The 22536-nt window shown below is 48.2% G+C and overlaps 1 protein-coding gene across 1 annotated transcript in view; it reads right to left on the bottom strand.

Annotated features, from left to right (window-relative positions):
* The window catches only part of SLF1 (SMC5/6 complex localization factor 1), a 178205-nt gene that overhangs the window by 120621 nt on the left and 35048 nt on the right, over window positions 1-22536 (bottom strand). The window contains exon 5 of the mRNA XM_077289233.1: window positions 6758-6911. Coding sequence (XP_077145348.1) covers window positions 6758-6911 — 154 coding nt within the window. The remainder of the gene's footprint in view (window positions 1-6757; window positions 6912-22536) is intronic.

Here is a 22536-nt window from a genome sequence, read left to right as displayed (position 1 = left end):
ACTGAAATAAATTAACTTTTTGATGATATTCGAATTTTGTGAGCAGCACCTGTATATACATTGAAATTACATCATGAAGAAGGAAAAGTCATTGACGTATGGTAATCACAGGATGGACAGACATGTTAATGAGATACAAATAATGAAAAAATGGAAACAGCTCAAAATGACTATTTATATTCACTGTGGTGTATGAGCGCCATACACAGAAATTCCCGCTGTTACACACCTTGGCTGCTAACAGTGGGGTTATTAATGGCTGTCTGAGAAATGTTCTGCTTCTCTGAATCATCAAGATCCACTGCTGGCAGCTCCCATGTGCAATTAGTAACCAACGATATCCCATATGAGCGCAATGGAACACAAGTCCAGAGATACTGCATGCCGTGGTAGCACGTTGAGGCCACACAGGCTGCTCACAGTAGCACGAGTAACACGTGGCCTGGCATTGTGTTGTTGAAAAAAACAGCTCTTGGCTCACTTTGAAGGGGTATAGTAAGTGGCACACTGCTGGAATCATGGTCTCTTCTCCTACATTATGATGCCCTCAGTTGGGACAGCAAAAACCTGGCGATAGATTCCTTTTAGTGCATGTCTGCTAATGCATTATATTCTTTGCACTTAAAGTACATAGTTTTGCCATTAAACAAACCTTCTAAAAGCCCTTGATCTTATGATCAAATGGGGGAACCAAACATGAGGCTCAACGGGAACCAGTGAGGTCACTCAAACCTTCCAAAGTGCCAGATTCAGTTTAGATTGGGATTTACACCTGAGAGACTGTGACTGTTGTAGAAGGCTAAACCAATTGGCTGAATTAATTTTGCGCAATATTACTTTTATTATTTATCTGTTAATATTGAGCAGAATTAAGTCTGCTGACTCGCTGTTACTGCTATTACATGTTACAGTAGGGCTTATTGTAAGGCGCTGCAGCTATTCAAAACCATATAATTAATTGCCTTTTATACAGTTTATTAAAACCAATAAATCATTCTTCTCCTGTTAGGTTATGTTCACATGTTGCGCTTTTGCTGCATTTTTTTTTCTGCAGGCTAAACCTTCCCTCTTGTCAGCAATTGAGCTGCTTACAAAAAGCATTTTTTTCCTGCGTATTTCTCAGTGACAGTCGTCTCTTGTGCATGCTGGTAGCTTAGTGCCCTCAAGAAATATGATGCAACACCCTGAGTTTTCTGCTCCAAAAATGCAGCAAAACCTGATACCTCTGTTTTTGCTGCTGTTTTGCACTTATTGCTTTTTATGGGTGAAAAAACGCTAAAAGAAGCGACATGCTGTAGTTTGTAAACGCATCAGTTTTTCAATTCAGTCAGGAAAGAAACCAATATGTGTGCATGAGATTTCTGAAATCTCATCGCTTTTGCTGGTACTGTAAAACGCATCTTGAAATTTGCATAAAAAATTTAACGTGTGTCGGACTGGGGTGCCAAGGGCCCACCAGTAAAATTGACTTTGGGGGCCCACTTTTAACCTGCATACAAACATTACTTGACCCTGGTTCACAAATTTACCTACATCTCTATATAATAATGCACTGGGTAGTTTTGTTAATGAATGATGGGATTCTGCGTTTTTCTGTGCAGAGAGAATCAAGTGAATTATGATAATATGATAATACTTCCCATACAGTAAGGTTGGGGGCCTAGATCTCCACTGGGGCCCACCGGGGGATTCCCTTGTTTCCCTGTGGGCCAGTCCGAGCCTGCGTGTGAACATTGCCTAAGTGAGACTTTGTACCTTTGTCAACAGCTATGCCCAAACAGTATGTTCCCATACACACATTATGCTGTCCCCCACATCTCTACACAGTGGTCTTTGGTCTGTGCGTCATGTAGACCGAGGCTCTGCAGCAGGCTCATGAGACGTGATCGCACCTGCTGTGCTGAAACTGAGACGCACAGGCTGGTTGGTAGAACAGTGAGTCCAGTTTCCTTATTCCACCATAGCTAAAATCGAGACACCGGACAGGGAGATCAAAGTTTGACACTGGGCACCCCCAACTCACAGCAGGGACACCGCCGTTTTCAGCCCTTCGACTCCCCTGGTTTGTGAGCCATTTCGCCAGATGTGGCCTATTGGCCGGACTTTACCCAGGTCTACTTTAGATCCCTTTTTCTGAAATCTAATAATGTATTTGTTGTCCCAGGCCAACTACTTGTGTACCAGAACCATATGCCATATGCAAATGATGAAGGATGAGTCCAGCATGACTTTGCCTAGTCCAAATACGATTGACATGCATCCAGAAAAAGAGTGAAAAGCGGCACTCACCAAGTATGTGATTCAGAAATCCTTTTTTACCATAATCCTGTTGAAACGGCCGTCGTTTGCCGTTTCTCTCCTGCACACTCCATGCCCTCCACTTTGCAAATCTTTGTTTTTGATTAACCACTTAGTTTGCACCCCCATGGTTGTTTACAGGTTATTGTGCTAATTGCTGTGCGCCAGCAACAATATAATTGTATCTGGAAATTTCATTCTCAAGCAGGACTTGGCACCTATCCACACTGCCAAAAGTACCAATATCTGGTTTAAAAATGACAATATCACTGTGCTTGATTGCCCAGCAAACTCGCCTGACCTTAAGCCCATGGAGAATCTATGGGGAATTGTCAAGAGGAAGATGAGGACACCAGACCCAACAATGAAGACGAGATGAAGGCTGCTATCAAAGTGGGCTTCCATAACACCTCAGCAGTGCCACAGGCTGATCGCCTCCATGCCAGGCAACACTGATGCAGTAATTGATGCAAAAGTATTCCCGGCCAAGTATTGAGTGCATTTACTGAACATACATTTCAGAAGGCCAACATTTCATATTTTAAAATCATTTTTCAAGCTGGTGTTATAAAGTATTCTAATTTACTAAGATAATGACTTTTGGGTTTTCGTTGGCTGTAAGTCATAATCATCAACATTAACAGAAATAAACACTTGAAATAGATCACTCTGTTTGTGATGACTCTATATAATATATGAGGTTCACTTTTTGTATTGAAGAACTGAAATAAATTACCATTTTGATGATATTCTAATTTTGTGATAAACACCTGTAGAAACACAGAAATAAGCTCCAGGGTGTTAGATCTAGAAATCATGGAGGCCAGTAGACCATTGGTGAATCAATCCGAGACAACACATCACTTGTCATCTGTAGTGTATAAATAAAACTTGGATAGATGATGAGTTTTTTCATGTTAATAAATTTGTGTCATGTTCTCTAGGTTATGAACACTGAGGCGGTCATTTTGTGCCATCCTTTTTAAATCTCCCGTTACACATTTTACGGTTTATATCCAGAATAAATCTAGATAAAATGCTGCATGAAAAAGGTTCACGTATTGGAACCGAAATGTCGCCAAATGGGCTTCTCTTTATTATCTTTTTTATCTAGATGGTTTAGTATGTAGCAAGGAGGCTTGGCACCCTCACTTCTTAGTGTGCGTGCCCACGATCAGGAATAGCAGCGTTTTGAACACAGCGTACTTTGTACAGTAAAAGCATAGTGGATGGGATTTCTATAAATCCCATGCCCACTGTGCTTCTATTTGACGTGGCGTAAAATCATCGGCGGTGCGGGTTTACAAGCCGCACCACAATAAGTTCTGTTGCAGAGACACTAGTCTCCGCAACAGAAATTTCCACTATAGAATGTATCGGAATTGGTAAATCTGCACGGTTCAGTGAACACATGCGGATTTACCGGTATGATTAGAACGCAGCGAAGATATGCTGCGGCCAAAGCGCTGCTACTTCCTGATCGTGGCAACATAGCCTGAAAGGTGCTGCTACAGACGGCATTCATAATTGTACAGGATAATGCCGAGCACCAATGGCAGCAGACAACACAGACATTATGGAGCTGTGACCTGGAGGTACAGTATAGACCAAAAGTTTGGACACACCTTCTCATTTAAAGATTTTTCTGTATTTTCATGACTATGAAAATTGTAAATTCACACTGAAGGCATCAAAACTATGAATTAACACATGTGGAGTTATATACTTAACAAAAAAGTGTGAAACAACTGAAAATATGTCTTATATTCTAGGTTCTTCAAAGTAGCCACCTTTTGCTTTGATAACTGCTTTGCACACTCTTGGCATTCTCTTGATGAGCTTCAAGAGGTAGACCCCGGGAATGGTTTTCACTTCACAGATGTGCCCTGTCAGGTTTAATAAGTGGGATTTCTTGCCTTATAAATGGGGTTGGGACCATCAGCTGTGTTGAGCAGAAGTCTGGTGGATACACAGCTGATAGTCCGACTGAATAGACTGTTAGAATTTGTATTATGGCAAGAATAAAAAAAAAAAAAACGGAAAGTGTCCCCAAGTGCAGTGGCAAAAACCATCAAGCACTACAAAGAAACTGGCTCACATGAGGACCGCCCCAGGAAAGGAAGACCAAGAGTCACCTCTGCTTCTGAAAATAAGTTTATCCGAGTCACCAGCCTCAGAAATCGCAGGTTAACAGCAGCTCAGATTAGAGACCAGGTCAATGCCACACACAGTTCTAGCAGCAGACACATCTCTACAACAACTGTTAAGAGGAGACTTTGTGCAGCAGGCCTTCATGGTAAAATAGCTGCTAGGAAACCACTGCTAAAAACAGGCAACAAACAGAAGAGACTTGTTTGGGCCAAAGAACACAAGGAATGGACATTAGACCAGTGGAAATCTGAGCTTTGGTCTGATGAGTCCAAATTTGAGATTTTTGGTTCCAACCACCATGTCTGTGTGACGCAGAAAAGGTGAACGGAATACGGATAGACTCATGCCTGGTTCCCACCGTGAAGCATGGAGGAGGAGGTGTGATGGTGTGGGGGTGCTTTGCTGGTGACACTGTTAGGGATTTATTCAAAATTGAAGGCATACTGAACCAGCATGGCTACCACAGCATCTTGCAGTGGCATGCTATTCCATCCGGTTTGCGTTTAGTTGGACCATCATTTATTTTTCATCAGGACAATGACCCCAAACACACCTCCAGGCTGTGTAAGGGCTATTTGACCAAGAAGGAGAGTGATGGGGTGCTACACCAGATGACCTGGCCTCCACAGTCACCAGACCTGAACCCAATCGAGATGGTTTGGGGTGAGCTGGACCGCAGAGTGAAGGCAAAAGGGCCAACAAGTGCTAAGCATCTCTGGGAACTCCTTCAAGATTGTTGGAAGACCATTTCCGGTGACTACCTCTTGAAGCTCATGAAGAGAATGCCAAGAGTGTGCAAAGCAGTCATCAAAGCAAAAGGTGGCTACTTTGAAGAACCTAGAATATAAGACATATTTTCAGTTGTTTCAAACTTTTTTGTTAAGTATATAATTCCACATATGTTAATTCATAGTTTTGATGCCTTCAGTGTGAATGTACAATTTTCATAGTCATGAAAATACAGAAAGATCTTTAAATGAGAAGGTGTGTCCAAACTTTTGGTCTGTACTGTAGATGAGGTGTCAAACTGACCCAACCCTGGCCGGTGACATAATTTCAACGGTATCTGTGTCTGCAGCACACAGATGCATTTAAATATAATGGATGAGCAGCAAGCCACCATGTCCATGATCCACCATTTACTCAACATCGCTGACCTTACCCCAAGAAGCGACAACCATTCTCGATGTCTTTTCTCTGTTGCAAGAGGAGTCAAGATGCAGGACTGATCAAGGCTGGGATGTGGGTACATGGAGAATACTTGACGAGAGGGTTGTTATGTGGGAGGACACTAGAGGAGCGATACAAGCTTGGTTGTAGTGTAACAGGTCAGTAAGAGAGGGAGGACACGAGAGGAGAGGGAAAGTCAAGCCAGAAATTCATTAGTGTCAGGTCCAAACAGCCAAGCACTGCAAGAGGTGAGCACCATACCGTGCAGCCCAATGAGGACACCATTACTGAACAGGGGCACAGATGCTGTGTGGCACAAAGGGGGACACTATTACTAAGCATGGAGCATAAAAGGGGGACATACAGGACACAAAATAGGCATGATTCAGGTAAGGGAGGCACTTATGGGGCATCAGGACTGTGTGGAGACACTAAGGGGGCATCATTACTGTGTTGGAACACTATTACACCGTGTAGCACAGAGAGGGCTCTATGAAATTATGGGGCCATAGGTTTGTGTCATTACTGTGTACTGCCCAAAGGGGGACAGTTGTACTGTGAGGTCCTATAAGGGAGCATATGAAAGGGAACCGTTTGTCACGGTTACTGCAATGGCCCAAAACGGAGTAAACCAATCATTGGCCTCTGTAAGCCCATTGGTTCGCTATCCCAGTATTGCAGTGAATTATACATATGATCAAACAATTACATTTTCAAATCACCACAGTTGGGATAAAAAAAGGTTAAAAAAATGCAATAAAAATGTTTAAAAAAACCCCTAACATTAAAGGGGTTGCTTGACACTGAAATACAGTTTTTAAGGCATTGACTGTTTTGAAAATACGTGAAGAAGGCATATTCACCTTGTATTTTTGGCATGAATATATTAAATACTACAAACTTAGTGAGTGCAACTTTTTTTTTCTATTTTGAAGAATTATGATTTTTCTTTTTTCTACATAAAGTGTAGCTCCACTGTTACACATCCGGGAAGATGAGATTAGTCTCTTTTTGTCTGTGATTTATAGCGCCGTTCTTTTGCCTTACATTCATTTTCAGTAGGATCACTACAGGACTTCCAAAATCCTTCAGAGGCAAAAGATAATACAATATGGATGAACAGAAACAATAAACGTACCTCTAAAAGATAATTGCCGAGGTACAGCACGGAGTAATACGGAGCACTATGGTCTCTATCTTGCAAGAGGACTTTATTATTAGTGAACACATGCGTTATCTCCCCTTCCAGACTGGTTGGATCGTGTATTACGGCGTGACCGGCTGTAAGAACTCTGTAAGAGAAGAAAGAATGAGATAATATAAGAGAAGAGTAGCAGATGGATGTTAATGTGCCTGGATAGTAAACCTCACTGCCGCTCCTCATCACCACTTGGCCAAGTCTGATGAATGGAGGGGTAGATTATACATTAACATTACCCACACTTTAATAGGGGGCAAAGAGAAGGCAGTAGACGAGTGATCTCATTCACTGACACCAAGCCCCAGAATATGCAGCATAGCAGCGACATAGAAAACAAACCACACATACTTCACTAGCATCTGATGGCAATATCATTGATGGGTAATCAAACTAACAAAATATTAGATTGTGTGTGTGCTCAAGTTTAGATTTGTGTCACACAGAATCTCTCCTTCTAGCCCGCACAAATACTATTTCCTAAGTTGCAGCAGATTTAAAAATATAAATAAAAAGTAGAAAAAATATTTTTCTACTGGGGATTCAAAAATATGTTCCCCAGTAAAGTATCATAAATACAAATCAGCCGCTCATCTACTACACTGGTCTTAATGGAAGTGCATTGATCCATCACAGTCACCTACTGACTACAGCAACGCTTCCATAGTCACCAAACGTCCACAAGCAATTCCAATTTGTTTCAGTCCCAGGTAAGTCACGAAAAAAGTAGATCTAATTATAGTGCTTTGGAACAAAGCACTATACTGTTATTCCACCGTGGTAAACTTCTTATTATAGTGCTTTGGAACAAAGCACTATACTGTTATTCCACCGTGGTAAACTTCTTATTATAGTGCTTTGGAACAAAGCACTATACTGTTATTCCACCGTGGTAAACTTCTTATTCTTATTATTCAGTCCGCACGTAATGCGGCCCGAACCGCTAAACTCACAGACTCCAGTGAGGTGTCATTTCGAAGCCAGCGTCCCCAAGAGGTGTGCTAAGTATTTTTCGTGCCGATCGGATTTGTAGTTTTTGCGCAATTTGTGTTTGAAAAAAGTCTTTCAATGCGTTTCAATAGGGAAATTTTCCTATACGTTTATAATGGGCTGGTTTCTGAGGCAATTTCTAAAAATAACTGCCACCTGGCTGATTAGCTCATTGATATGCGCAGTCAGACACAGTTACTATGCCAACGCCTATGAACTCTACATCAGTTCACCAGCTCACAAGTTTTGTCAGATAATATCAGCTCTTAAAGTGACAGTACAGCACAATTCCAAACCACTATCTGTAGTCTTATGATTATTAGATGGTGGCCCGATTCTAACTCATCGGGTATTCTAGAATATGCATGTCCACGTAGTATATTGCACAGCCACGCAGTATACAGTGCCGAGCTGCGCAGTACACAGCGCAGAGCCGCGCAGTACACAGCGCAGAGCCGCGCAGTACACAGCGCAGAGCCGCGCAGTGCGCAGAGCCGCGCAGTACACAGCGCAGAGCCGCGCAGTACACAGCGCAGAGCCGCGCAGTACACAGCTCAGAGCCGCGCAGTACAAAGCGCAGAGTCGCGCAGTATAAAGCGCAGAGCCGCGCAGTACACAGCGCAGAGCCGCGCAGTACACAGCGCAGAGCCGCGCAGTACACAGCGCAGAGCCGCGCAGTACACAGCGCAGAGCCGCGCAGTACAAAGCGCAGAGCCGCGCAGTATAAAGTGCAGAGCCGCGCAGTACACAGCTCAGAGCCGCGCAGTACACAGCGCAGAGCCGCGCAGTACACAGCGCAGAGCCGCGCAGTACACAGCGCAGAGCCGCGCAGTACACAGTGCAGAGCCGCGCAGTATACAGCGCAGAGCCGCGCAGTACAGAGCACAGAGCCGCGCAGTACAGAGCGCAGAGCCGCACAGTATAAAGCGCAGAGCCGCGCAGTATACCGCGCAGAGCCGCGCAGTACACAGCGCAGAGCCGCGCAGTACACAGCGCAGAGCCGTGCAGTATAAAGCGCAGAGCCGCGCAGTACACAGTGCAGAGCCGCGCAGTACACAGCGCAGAGCCGCGCAGTACACAGCGCAGAGCCGTGCAGTACACAGCGCAGAGCCGCGCAGTACACAGCATAGAGCCACGCAGTATACAGCGCAGAGCCGCGCAGTATACAGCGCAGAGCCGCGTAGTATATAGCGCAGAGCCCCGCAGTATACAGTGCAGAGCCCCGCAGTATACAGCGCAGAGCCGTGCAGTACACAGTGCAGAGCCGCGCAGTACACAGCGCAGAGCCGCGCAGTATACAGCGCAGACACACGCAGTACACAGCACGGACACGCGCAGTACACAGCGTAGAGCCGCGCAGTACACAGCGCAGAGCCGCGTAGTATACAGCGAAGAGCCACGCAGTATATAGCGCAGAGCCGCGCAGTACAAAGCGCAGAGCCGCGAAGTATACAGCGCAGAGCCGCGCAGTATACAGCGCAGAGCCGCGCAGTATACAGCGCAGAGCCGCGTAGTATACAGCGCAGAGCCGCGTAGTATACAGCGCAGAGCCACGCAGTATACAGCGCAGAGCCACGCAGTATACAGCGCAGAGCCACGTAGTTATACTGCCCAGTCACATAGTATATTGTCCAGTCACATAGTATACTGCATATCCCTGTTAAAAAAAAAAAAAGAATTAAAATAAAAAAGTTATATACTCACCTCCTGGAGCGGCCGGTATCTGATGGTTGTTGCACCTCCTAGAGCGGCCGGTACACGATGCTTGTTGCACCTGGAGTGGCCGGTACCCGATGCTTGTTGCGCGCTCCGGTCCCAAGAGTGCATTGCGGTCTCACGAGATGATGACGTAGCGGTGTTGTGAGACAGAAAGACGGAAGTGCCCTTAGACAATTATATAGTAGATTACCCCGCTCACCAATTCGGAACCCGAGGGGCCCCGCCCACCAAATCGGACCCAGAGTGTCCCCGCCCACCAAATCGGACCCAGAGTGGCGCCGCCCGCCAAATCGGACCCAGAGTGGCGCCGCCCGCCAAATCGGACCCAGAGTGGCACCGCCCGCCAAATCGGGCCCAGAGTGGTGCCGCCCGCCAAATCGGGCCCAGAGTGGCGCCGCCCGCCAAGTCGGACCCAGAGTGGCGCCGCCCGCCAAATCGGACCCAGAGTGGCGCCGCCCGCCAAGTCGGACCCGGAGTGGCGCCGCCCGCCAATTCGGACCCGGAGTGGCGCCGCCCGCCAAATCGGACCCAGAGTAGCGCCGCCCGCCAAATCGGACCCAGAGTGGTGCCGCCCGCCAAATCGGACCCGGAGTGGCGAAGCCCGCCAAATCGGACCCGGAGTGGCGCCGCCCGCCAAATCGGACCCGGAGTGGCGCCGCCCGCCAGAGTGGCGTCGCCCGCCAAATCGGCCCCGGAGTGGCGCCGCCCGCCAAATCGGCCCCGGAGTGGCGCCACCCGCCAAATCAGACCCGGAGTGGCGCCGCTCACCAAATCGGACCCGGAGTGGCGCCGCCTGCCAAATCGGACCCAGAGTGGCGCCGCCCGCCAAATCGGACCCAGAGTGGCTACAACTACCAAAACAGCGCCTGAGGGGCACCCAAGTGTGAAAGTCTTGCTGGGGCAACCCGGGCACCATTCCAAAGCACTATCTGTAGTTCCTTCAGGAAATACCCATCTAGTTCTTATTATTATTATTCAGTCCGCACGTAATGCGGCCCGAACCGCTAAACTCACAGACTCCAGTGAGGTGTCATTTCGAAGCCAGCGTTCCTGAGAGGTGTGCTAAGTATTTTTCGTGTCGATCGGATTTGTAGTTTTGGCGCAATTTGCGTTTGAAAAAAGTGTCTCAATGCATTTCAATAGGGAAATTTTCCAATACGTTTATAATGGGCCTGATTTCTGAGGCAATTTCTAAAAATAACTGCCACCTGGCTGATTACCTCATTGATATGCGCAGTGAGACCCAGTTACTATGCCAACGCCTATAAACTCTACCAGCCCACCAGGTCACAAGTTTTGTCAGATAATATCAGCTCTTAAAGTGACAGTACAGCACAATTACAAAGCACTATCTGTAGTCTTATCATTATTGCCCCGCTCACCAAATCGGACCCAGCCCACCAAATCGGACCAGAGTGCCCCCGCTTGCCAAATCGGACCCAGAGTGCCCCCGCCCGCCAAATCGGACCCAGAGTGGCGCCGCCCGTCAAGTCGGACCCAGAGTGGCGCCGCCCGCCAAATCGGACCCAGAGTGGCGCCGCCCGCCAAATCGGACCCAGAGTGGCGCCGCCCGCCAAATCGGACCGAGTGGCGCCGCCCGCCAAATCGGACCCAGAGTGGCGCCGCCCGCCAAATCGGACCCAGAGTGGCGCCGCCCGCCAAATCGGACCCAGAGTGGCGCCGCCCGCCAAATCGGACACAAAGTTGCGCCGCCCGCCAAATCGGACCCAGAGAGGCGCCGCCCGCCAAATCGGACCCAGAGTGGCGCCGCCCGCAAAATCGGACCCAGAGTGGCGCCGCCCGCCAAATCGGACCCAGAGTGACCCGGGCCGCCAAATCGGACCCAGAGTGACCCGGGCCGCCAAATCGGACCCAGAGTGACCCGGGCCGCCAAATCGGACCCAGAGTGGCGCCGCCCACCAAATCGGACCCAGAGTGGCGCCGCCCGCCAAATCGGACCCAGAGTGGCGCCGCCCGCCAAATCGGACCCAGAGTGGCGCCACCCGCCAAATCGGACCCAGAGTGGCGCCGCCCGCCAAATCGGACCCAGAGTGGCGCCACCCGCCAAATCGGACCCAGAGTGACCCGGGCCGCCAAATCGGACCCAGAGTGGCGCCGCCCGCCAAATCGGACCCAGAGTGGCGCCGCCCGCCAAATCGGACCCAGAGTGGCGCCGCCCGCCAAATCGGACCCAGAGTGGCGCCGCCCGCCAAATCGGACCCAGAGTGACCCGGCCCGCCAAATCGGACCCAGAGTGACCCGGCCCGCCAAATCGGACCCAGAGTGACCCGGCCCGCCAAATCGGACCCAGAGTGACCCGGCCCGCCAAATCGGACCCAGAGTGACCCGGCCCGCCAAATCGGACCCAGAGTGACCCGGCCCGCCAAATCGGACCCAGAGTGACCCGGCCCGCCAAATCGGACCCAGAGTGGCGCCGCCCGCCAAGTCGGACCCAGAGTGGCGCCGCCCGCCAAGTCGGACCCAGAGTGGCGCCGCGCGCCAAGTCGGACCCAGAGTGGCGCCGCCCGCCAAGTCGGACCCAGAGTGGCGCCGCCCGTCAAATCGGACCCAGAGTGGCGCCGCCCGTCAAATCGGACCCAGAGTGACCCGGGCCACCAAATCGGACCCAGAGTGACCCGGGCCACCAAATCGGACCCAGAGTGACCCGGGCCACCAAATCGGACCCAGAGTGACCCGGGCCATCAAATCGGACCCAGAGTGACCCGGGCCACCAAATCGGACACAGAGTGACCCGGGCCACCAAATCGGACCCAGAGTGACCCGGGCCACCAAATCGGACCCAGAGTGACCCGGGCCACCAAATCGGACCCAGAGTGACCCGGGCCACCAAATCGGACCCAGAGTGACCCGGGCCACCAAATCGGACCCAGAGTGACCCGGGGCCACCAAATCGGACCCAGAGTGACCCGGGCCACCAAATCGGACCCAGAGTGACCCGGGCCACCAAATCGGACCCAGAGTGACCCGGGCCACCAAATCGGACCCAGAGTGACCCGGGCCACCAAATCGGACCCAGAGTGACCCGGGCCACCAAATCGGCCCCAGAGTGACCCGGGCCACCAAATCGGGCCCAGATTGACCCGGGCCACCAAATCGGGCCCAGAGTGACCCGGGTTGACCAAATCGGGCCCAGAGTGACCCGGGCCACCAAATCGGGCCCAGAGTGACCCGGGCCACCAAATCGGACCCAGAGTGACCCGGCCCACCAAGCCTCAACCCTGAGGGGCTACAACTACCAAACCAGCGCCTGAGGGGCACCCAAGTGTGAAAGTCTTGCAGGGGCAGCCCGGGCACCATTCCAAAGCACTATCTGTAGTTCCTTCAGGAAATACCCATCTAGTTCTTATTATTATTATTCAGTCCGCACGTAATGCGGCCCGAACCGCTAAACTCACAGACTCCAGTGAGGTGTCATTTCGAAGCCAGCGTTCCTGAGAGGTGTGCTAAGTATTTTTCGTGTCGATCGGATTTGTAGTTTTGGCGCAATTTGCGTTTGAAAAAAGTGTCTCAATGCATTTCAATAGGGAAATTTTCCAATACGTTTATAATGGGCCTGATTTCTGAGGCAATTTCTAAAAATAACTACCACCTGGCTGATTACCTCATTGATATGCGCAGTGAGACCCAGTTACTATGCCAACGCCTATAAACTCTACCAGCCCACCAGGTCACAAGTTTTGTCAGATAATATCAGCTCTTAAAGTGACAGTACAGCACAATTACAAAGCACTATCTGTAGTCTTATCATTATTGCCCCGCTCACCAAATCGGACCCAGCCCACCAAATCGGACCAGAGTGCCCCCGCTTGCCAAATCGGACCCAGAGTGACCCGGGCCACCAAATCGGACCCAGAGTGACCCCGGCCACCAAATCGGGCCCAGAGTGACCCGGGCCACCAAATCGGGCCCAGAGTGACCCGGGCCACCAAATCGGGCCCAGAGTGACCCGGGTTGACCAAATCGGGCCCAGAGTGACCCGGGCCACCAAATCGGGCCCAGAGTGACCCGGGCCACCAAATGGGACCCAGAGTGACCTGGGCCACCAAATGGGACCCAGAGTGACCCGGCCCACCAAATGGGACCCAGAGTGACCCGGCCCACCAAATGGGACCCAGAGTGACCCGGCCCACCAAATGGGACCCAGAGTGACCCGGCCCACCAAATGGGACCCAGAGTGACCCGGCCCACCAAATGGGACCCAGAGTGACCCGGCCCACCAAATGGGACCCAGAGTGACCCGGCCCACCAAATGGGACCCAGAGTGACCCGGCCCACCAAATGGGACCCAGAGTGACCCGGCCCACCAAATGGGACCCAGAGTGACCCGGCCCACCAAATGGGACCCAGAGTGACCCGGCCCACCAAATGGGACCCAGAGTGACCCGGCCCACCAAATGGGACCCAGAGTGACCCGGCCCACCAAATGGGACCCAGAGTGACCCGGCCCACCAAATGGGACCCAGAGTGACCCGGCCCACCAAATCGGACCCAGAGTGACCCGGCCCACCAAGCCTCAACCCTGAGGGGCTACAACTACCAAACCAGCGCCTGAGGGGCACCCAAGTGTGAAAGTCTTGCAGGGGCAGCCCGGGCACCATTCCAAAGCACTATCTGTAGTTCCTTCAGGAAATACCCATCTAGTCACAATTGTTATCGCCTTCCTCTCCATCCGTACTCTACTCTTCCTCCCACTCCATTTCCCAACACCACTGTTGCTGCAGGTTTTCAGTACAAGAAGTGATGGAGTATATAGCCAATACCAATATGTAGCGGCTCTGGCTCTGTTAGATTCACGTTTATGGTTTCCATGTATCATTACATACAAAGCGACTGGTAGAGAGTCTGACCCCTGACAATCTGCTGATCTTTGAGGATCATCTTGAAGAGGCTGTTAGTAGACAACTCTTTTAACACCTAACGGGGTATTTCCGCCTTCAAGATCCTATCCCAATATGTAGTAGGTATAATAATAATAATAATAATAATAATAGCAAATACCTCCAATTAGAAATGTAGTATAGTTCTTCTGATATGCTATGCCGCGTACCGCATGCGCAGGGCATTGCAGTAGCTTAGGTATCCATGGTTAGAACCACTAGAAACTGTCACTATACCAGTTGTTGTAACTATAAAAAACCCAGAGCTACTGCAATGCCCTGCACATGGGGTAAGGAACATAGCGAATCAGAAGGACTATTCTTCATTTCTAATTGGAGGTATTTGCTAATATCATTATTATTATTACACTTACTACATATTGGGATAGGATCTTGGAGATGGGAATACCCCTTTAATTGTATAAATACGTACCAACCCAATTACTAACAATACCGATCATTTAAAACAATATTTAAAAGTAATGAAGATTGCAATACTAGCAGAAAATGAAAGGTGCAGCTTTACCTTTCCACCTAAGACCCAGAGCTGCCTAAACGCTGAGGGCTCCTATGGTGATGCCAAGACTAAAGCTTACGTGACGACTGCAGCCAATCATGGAATAGTCGGGATTGTGAGTAAATTGACATTTGTGAACTCTACAAACCCATGGAATAAAACAAAGTATTTCTTGGAAAAGCCCTATAGTAGGATGGGCCATAAGAATTGCAGCACGGGGCGCATGCGCGGACCTTGACGGAGTCAGACATGCTCTGCTGAGCTCCACAACCCGAACCTGCCGCCATTACCCCACAGACCACCGGAATTATCGTGGACTCACCCTGAACGGACCGCATCTGCCACTGGGACCAGTACGGACTGAAATGCCAAAGAAAGGCAGCGCCAGTCAGCCGGTAAGCCGCACAATAGCTGACATCCTCGTGAGCGGTGGAGCTGGCAAAATGGCCGCCGTCACTTATTCCCCATCAGTCTCTCCTGCATCGCTCACTAGTGAGGCTGGTCCCGATGAACTGGCAGCGACTGAGGGAGCTGTAATCCCTACAGCAGCGCTTATTAAAGCGTTTCAGGAGACTTTCAAAGCTGAGCTCACCTCAGCCATGCAAAGCATCTCTGCCCAGATGCAAGACACAGCTCAACGCACCTCCAACCTGGAGGAAAAAATGGATGCCACAGCTGAGGCTCTCGAGGAGGACCAAGAAACTACTAAGCAGCACACAGAACGCATTGTAGATCTTGAATTAAAGTGTGAAGACTATGAGAATAGGTCTCCCTGAAACTATACTGGCGCTTAAAGACACGGCCTCGGCACTGTTTAAAACGCTGCTGCCGGATCTGGACCCATCCTTGCTGCACATCACAAGGATACATAGAGCCTTGGGCAGACCGCGCTCAGCAGATTTCCCTAGAGATGTGGTTCTCAAAATGCATCATGAGGAGTCTAGAGACCTTATCCTGACTGCCACTAGAGAACTAGCCTCCCTGCCAGGTCTGCCAGAGTCAGTGCGCTTATATGCTGATATCTCCCCATCTACGCTGGCTAGGAGAAGGGCCCTTAAGCCAATCACTGCTGCACTTCAGGCAATGCAAGTAAAGTACAGATGGGGTTTTCCCTTTGCACTCTCATTCACATATAACAATGAGCTGTTTGTTTGTCGTTCACTGGAAGATGGCAAGAAAGCCCTTGATCGTGCTGGGATTCTGGCTCTGGAGGCAGTACCACCTCAGCCACAGCGGAGACCACGTCCAATTAAAGATTGGAAGTTCGTGCCCAGAACCAGGAGCCAGAACATGCAGGTCACTTGAACATGTCTTAAATATTTTGCTATTTGAATCTATGTGGTTCTGAAGATGTTAATATTAATATGTTTTTTTTCCGAATAGTCCTCATGAAAATGAAGGTTCATAACCTTATTACTGGGTCTTACACCATCAGACCTTAAAAGTGGTAGAATGTCTATAATATTTATATCGGACATTAATTCCGAGTAAAGTACCATATGCCCTAACTTACTCTTCTCCTCCCCTTCCGTACCTATCCGCTAAATCTATCCCCTTACCTTCCTACCCCCCTTACCTCGCCTTTACTCCTCCTTCTTCCCATTCCCCCTTCTTGCTATCCCCTTAATCCCCCCCTTCCTTCCCCTCTTTTCACTCTAACTGCCCCACCCTCTCCACCTTTCCTTCTCCCCTTTTTTTTTTTTTCCTCTCTCCCGCATAAAGGCACTATCATATAGGGGTAAGGCACTCGGGCACATAGCATGCTGTCCAACCTTGGTGATATTTGGTGTTCCCAATAATATGGAGCCCCAGTTCACCATACAATTTGGGTTCTCAACCCAATTAATTTTTGGTTGTTTGTTCTTTGTCTCCCCCTGTTTTGTCGCTTCCCTATTGTCTCCCTAGAAAAATGTTTACATCTATAACTATCGTTTGTCCCTGTTCTGGTACTTCGAGGCAAGATTAGAGTCGAGACCCCAGGAGTCTCCGTCATTCAGCAGTAAACGGCTATATTACCATGTGTAGAATCCTTTCCCATAATGTGCGAGGATTTAACTCCCCTTTGAAACGCAGAAAGGCTTTTATATGTTTCCATAAACAAAAACCTGATATTATATGCTTACAGGAAACCCACTTCTCTAAGTCCTCAAGCCCTAAATATTTTGATTCACATTTTTCGCGTTTCTTTTTAGCATCCTGGGAACGTAAAACTAGTGGTGTAGCCATATTTATTAGAAATAGTCTACCACTCCAAATAAGCAACACATACTCAGACCCTGAGGGCAGGATAAAATTAAACAAGGCTCCTTACAAGGCCAAAATATCTGCATAGTGAATTGCTACTTACCCACTAACACTCAAGCTTTGGTTTTTAAATTAATTTTGTCTAAAATATCTTCAATCCCATACCAACATCTGATATGGTGTGGAGACTTCAACTTTACCCTAAACCCAAGCTTAGACAGCAGTGCTCTGAAACGGTCAGATATCACCAAAGCAGATAGAAAAAAAAATCCTTCGCTTGATGGGCGAGAACAGACTGGTGGACGTGTGGAGGGAGACTAATGATTCGGCGAGAGGCTACACATGCTTTTCCTCCATACACAAATCGTACTCGAGAATTGCTCTGCATATAACCACAACAAATTCACTTCCAGCTGTATTGTTTTCGCGCCACTTCCCATCTTCGTGGTCCGATCATGATGCAGTTCTTTCTGTGTTTAACTTCAATATAGCGACATCTCGCCTGTTTCGGTGGAGATTAAATGAGTCCCTAATTGTAGATCCCAAGGTAGCTACTCAAATCAAGGAGGAGTTAAGATTCTATTTCCAATCTAATGTCACAGAATATTCGAGCCCTGGAAATGTGTGGCTAGCCCATAAAAAATACATTACTGGAACGTTTATTAAAATAGCGGCGAACAAAAAGAAAAAGAGATCAGAGCTCCAAACTAAGCTAGAAAACAAACTGATGAAGCTCGAACAAGCAAATCAATTACCGTATATACTCGAGTATAAGCCGAGATTTTCAGCCCAAATTTTTGGGCTGAAAGTGCCCCTCTCGGCTTATACTCGAGTCACAGTCGGCGGGTGAGGGGGAGAGGGCGCTGAGGCATACTTACCTAGTCCCGGCGCTCCTGACGCTCCCCCTGCCCGTCCCACGGTCTGCGGGTGCCGCAGCCTCTTCCCCTGAGCGGTCACGTGGGTCCGCTCATTAGAGAAATGAATAGGCTGCTCCACCTCCCATAGGGGCGGAGCCGCATAATTCATTTCTCTAATCAGCGGTAACGGTGACAGCTGATAGAGGAAGAGGCTGCGGCACCGAAGACCAGCTGTCCGGGGAAAGGAGCGGGACGCCGGGAGCAGGTAAGTATGGCATATTCACCTGTCCGCGTTCCACACGCCGGGCGCCGCTCCATCTTCCCGGCGTCTCTCCGCACTGACTGTGCAGGTCAGAGGGCGCGATGACGCATATAGTGTGCGCGCCGCCCTCTGCCTGATCAGTCAGTGCGGAGAGATGCCGGGACGGGACGCCGAGGAGCTGCAAGCAAGAGAGGTGAGTATGTGTTGTTTTTTTTTTTTATTGCAGCAGCAGCAATGGCACAGGTTTATGTGGAGTATCTATGGGGCAACGGTGCAGAGCACTATATGGCACAGCTATGGGGCAACGGTGCAGAGCACTATATGGCACAGCTATGGGGCAACGGTGCAGAGCACTATATGGCACAGCTATGGGGCAACGGTGCAGAGCACTATATGGCACAGCTATGGGGCAACGGTGCAGAGCACTATATGGCACAGCTATGGGGCAACGGTGCAGAGCACTATATGGCACAGCTATGGGGCAACGGTGCAGAGCACTATATGGCACAGCTATGGGGCAACGGTGCAGAGCACTATATGGCACAGCTATGGGGCAACGGTGCAGAGCACTATATGGCACAGCTATGGGGCAACGGTGCAGAGCACTATATGGCACAGCTATGGGGCAACGGTGCAGAGCACTATATGGCACAGCTATGGGGCAACGGTGCAGAGCACTATATGGCACAGCTATGGGGCAACGGTGCAGAGCACTATATATATGGCACAGCTATGGGGCAACGGTGCAGAGCACTATATATATGGCACAGCTATGGGGCAACGGTGCAGAGCATTATATATATGGCACAGCTATGGGGCAACGGTGCAGAGCATTATATATATGGCACAGCTATGGGGCAACGGTGCAGAGCACTATATGGCACAGCTATGGGGCAACGGTGCAGAGCACTATATGGCACAGCTATGGGGCAACGGTGCAGAGCACTATATGGCACAGCTATGGGGCAACGGTGCAGAGCACTATATGGCACAGCTATGGGGCAACGGTGCAGAGCACTATATATATGGCACAGCTATGGGGCAACGGTGCAGAGCATTATATATATGGCACAGCTATGGGGCAACGGTGCAGAGCATTATATATATGGCACAGCTATGGGGCAACGGTGCAGAGCATTATATATATGGCACAGCTATGGGGCAACGGTGCAGAGCATTATATATATGGCACAGCTATGGGGCAACGGTGCAGAGCATTATATATATGGCACAGCTATCTATGGGACAACGGTGCAGAGCATTGTATATATGGCACAGCTTTATGTGGAGTATCTATGGGGCAACGGTGCAGAGCATTGTATATGGCACAGCTTTCTATGGAGCATCTATGGGGCCATAATAAACGGTGCAGAGCATTATATGTGGCACAGCTTTATGTGGAGCATCTATGGGGCCATAATAAACTGTGCAGAGCATTATATGTGGCACAGCTTTATGTGGAGCATCTATGGGGCCATAATGAACAGTGCAGAGCATTATATATGGGGCAGCTTTATGTGGAGCGTCTATGGGGCCATAATGAATGGTATGGAGTATCTATTTTTAATTTTGAAATTCACCGATACCTGCTGCATTTTCCACCCTAGGCTTATACTCGAGTCAATAAGTTTTCCCAGTTTTTTGTGGCAAAATTAGGGGGGTCGGCTTATACTCGGGTCGGCTTATACTCGAGTATATACGGTATCTACCTCCCGTTACTTGATTAAACAAATACATGATACCAAATTGCAATTACATGCCACCCTTACCAACAGAACAGAGAGGGCCTTGGCTTGGACCAGAGCCACTTTTTATAGAGAGGCAAATAAACCAAGTAGAATGTTGGCGCGACAAGTAAGGACGAAAGAACTATTAAACACTATTCCATCAATTAAAGATAAAAAAGGTCACGTCTCGGCACACCCCGAAATTATCTATAAGGAATTTCACGACTACTATCAAAAACTTTATTCTTCTCCACAATCCCCCCCTCCACACCATCTACAATCTTTTTTACAAAACCTACCGCTTCCCAAGATCAACGAACACACATCCCAACAACTTCAAGCAGAAATAAATGAGGAAGAAGTATAATCAATAATTAAAAATGTGAAAACTGGCAAGGCACCTGGACCAGATGGCCTTACGGCTCTTTATTATAAAAAATTTAGCGATTCACTCATGCCCCACATAAAAAACTTCTGCAATTCCCTTTTAAATGGATCCCAAATGCCCCCCGAATTCTATACCGCGCACGTGACCGATTCCCAAGCCGAAAAGAGATCATCTATTAACCAAAAATTATAGGCCCATTTCACTACTAAATGTTGACCTTAAAATATTTACCTCAATTATCACTGACAGAATTAACAAGATACTCCCCTCATTAATACATAGAGGTCAAGTGGGATTCATTCCCGTGAGGCAAGGGCCAGACAACATAAGAAGGAATTTAAACATTATTCACTCAGCACATAATTCGCAAAGATCAACTATGCTATTAGCATTAGACATAGAAAAAGCCTTCGAAACAGTATCCTGGTCATACCTCTTTAAAGTCCTATCCAAATTTGGCCTCCCCTGTAAGCTACTTTCATGTCTTCATTTGCTATATGATAGCCCGACCGCATATCTCAAACTGCCCTCATTAAAACCGCTCCCAATAACCATACAGAGAGGAACTAGGCAGGGATGTCCTCTATCACCAGCATTATTTGTCCTAGCTATGGAACCTCTGGCAGAAGCTATAAGGAATAATCCTGATATATTAGGCCAAGAGGACCTCGGAAGTCAGTATAAAGTTAGCCTCTTCGCGGATGATCTTCTTTTGACCATCACCAGTCCGCACACTACTCTCCCCAGGCTGTTCTCGTTACTCCGCGATTTTGAATCAATTTCAGGCCTGAAAATAAATGTTGAAAAGTCAGAAGCCTTATTCATAAATATCCCTGAAGAGATACAGCTGAGCCTGACCTCTCAATTTGGGTTCACAAAAAGAGAGCACTTTTTGACTTACTTAGGGACAAACCTCACAACCACTAAAGCATCATTATATAAGTGGAACTATATCCCATTGATTCGAAATCTCCAGAAAGATGTGACCAGATGGTCCTCAATGACACTGTCTTGGTTGGGGAGATTAAACGCCATAAAGATGGTGACCCTTCCACGATTTTTATACTTATTCCGTTCCCTTCCTATTATGATACACCCCAAAGCGTTTCGGGACATACATACCATAATCTCAAAGTTTATATGGCAGGGGAAGAAACCGAGAATTAAACAGAGAAAAATGTTTGCACATAGAAAAATGGGAGGTCTGTCCCTGCCTAATTTTATTGCCTATTTTAAATCGGCACAAATTGCTCAATTAACCAAAGTTTGTTCTACTAATAACAAACCTAGATGGGTCTACTTAGAATCGCACTTATTAAAACCCTACTCATTACCAGGCCTACTATGGTCCACAGAGAAGCCCCCGCGAGACATTTCTGTTAGAGCGCCTTTTGCCGCTCACTCATTGATTCTCTGGAGGAAAGAAAGATTTAAACATGGACTTCAGTCTAAATGTACCCCATTACAAAGTATATTTAACAATCCAATGTTTTTACCAGGCCTAGACCCCTGCCCTTACTCTTGGTGGATACTAAATGGCATAATAATGTTAAAACACCTATGCACCCCATTCAACACATTATTAACCATGCAAGAATTCACCCGAAAACATAACCCACCATTTGGGGAAGCTTTTCGTATGAACCAAATTTTTAATTTTGTAAAACAGAATCTGCTGAATAGAAACCCCTTCTCTATATCAGGCTTTGAACAAATATGTGTGAATGATCCTTTGGGTAGGGGAACCATTTCTTTATTATACTCTAGAATTAATGCTATACAAGATGAGGACAAATTAAAGTTTATGAAACAATGGGAGGAAGACCTGGGAATCGATATGCCGCTAGAGGAGTGGCGTAGATGTTGTGATAACTTGTCTAGGGGTAGCCATCAGGTTTCCTTGGTGGAATCATCCATTAAGGTCCTACATATAACCTATCTGGTCCCAGCGAAGCTCCATGTCATTTATCCCCATGTATCTAATATGTGTTTTAGAGGATGCAACACTCCTGGTGACATGGTGCATACATGGTGGAGCTGCACTGTAGTCTCTGCTCTATGGCAAGAAGTAAAACTTACAGCTGAACAAATGTTTAATACAGTAATCCAACTTGACC

The sequence above is a fragment of the Ranitomeya variabilis genome, chromosome 1 (genome assembly GCF_051348905.1).
Source record: "Ranitomeya variabilis isolate aRanVar5 chromosome 1, aRanVar5.hap1, whole genome shotgun sequence".
In the NCBI taxonomy this organism is placed as follows: Eukaryota; Metazoa; Chordata; class Amphibia; order Anura; family Dendrobatidae; genus Ranitomeya; species Ranitomeya variabilis.
Note: the sequence above shows the minus strand (reverse complement) of the source record. Positions and strands in the feature narration are given on the sequence as shown.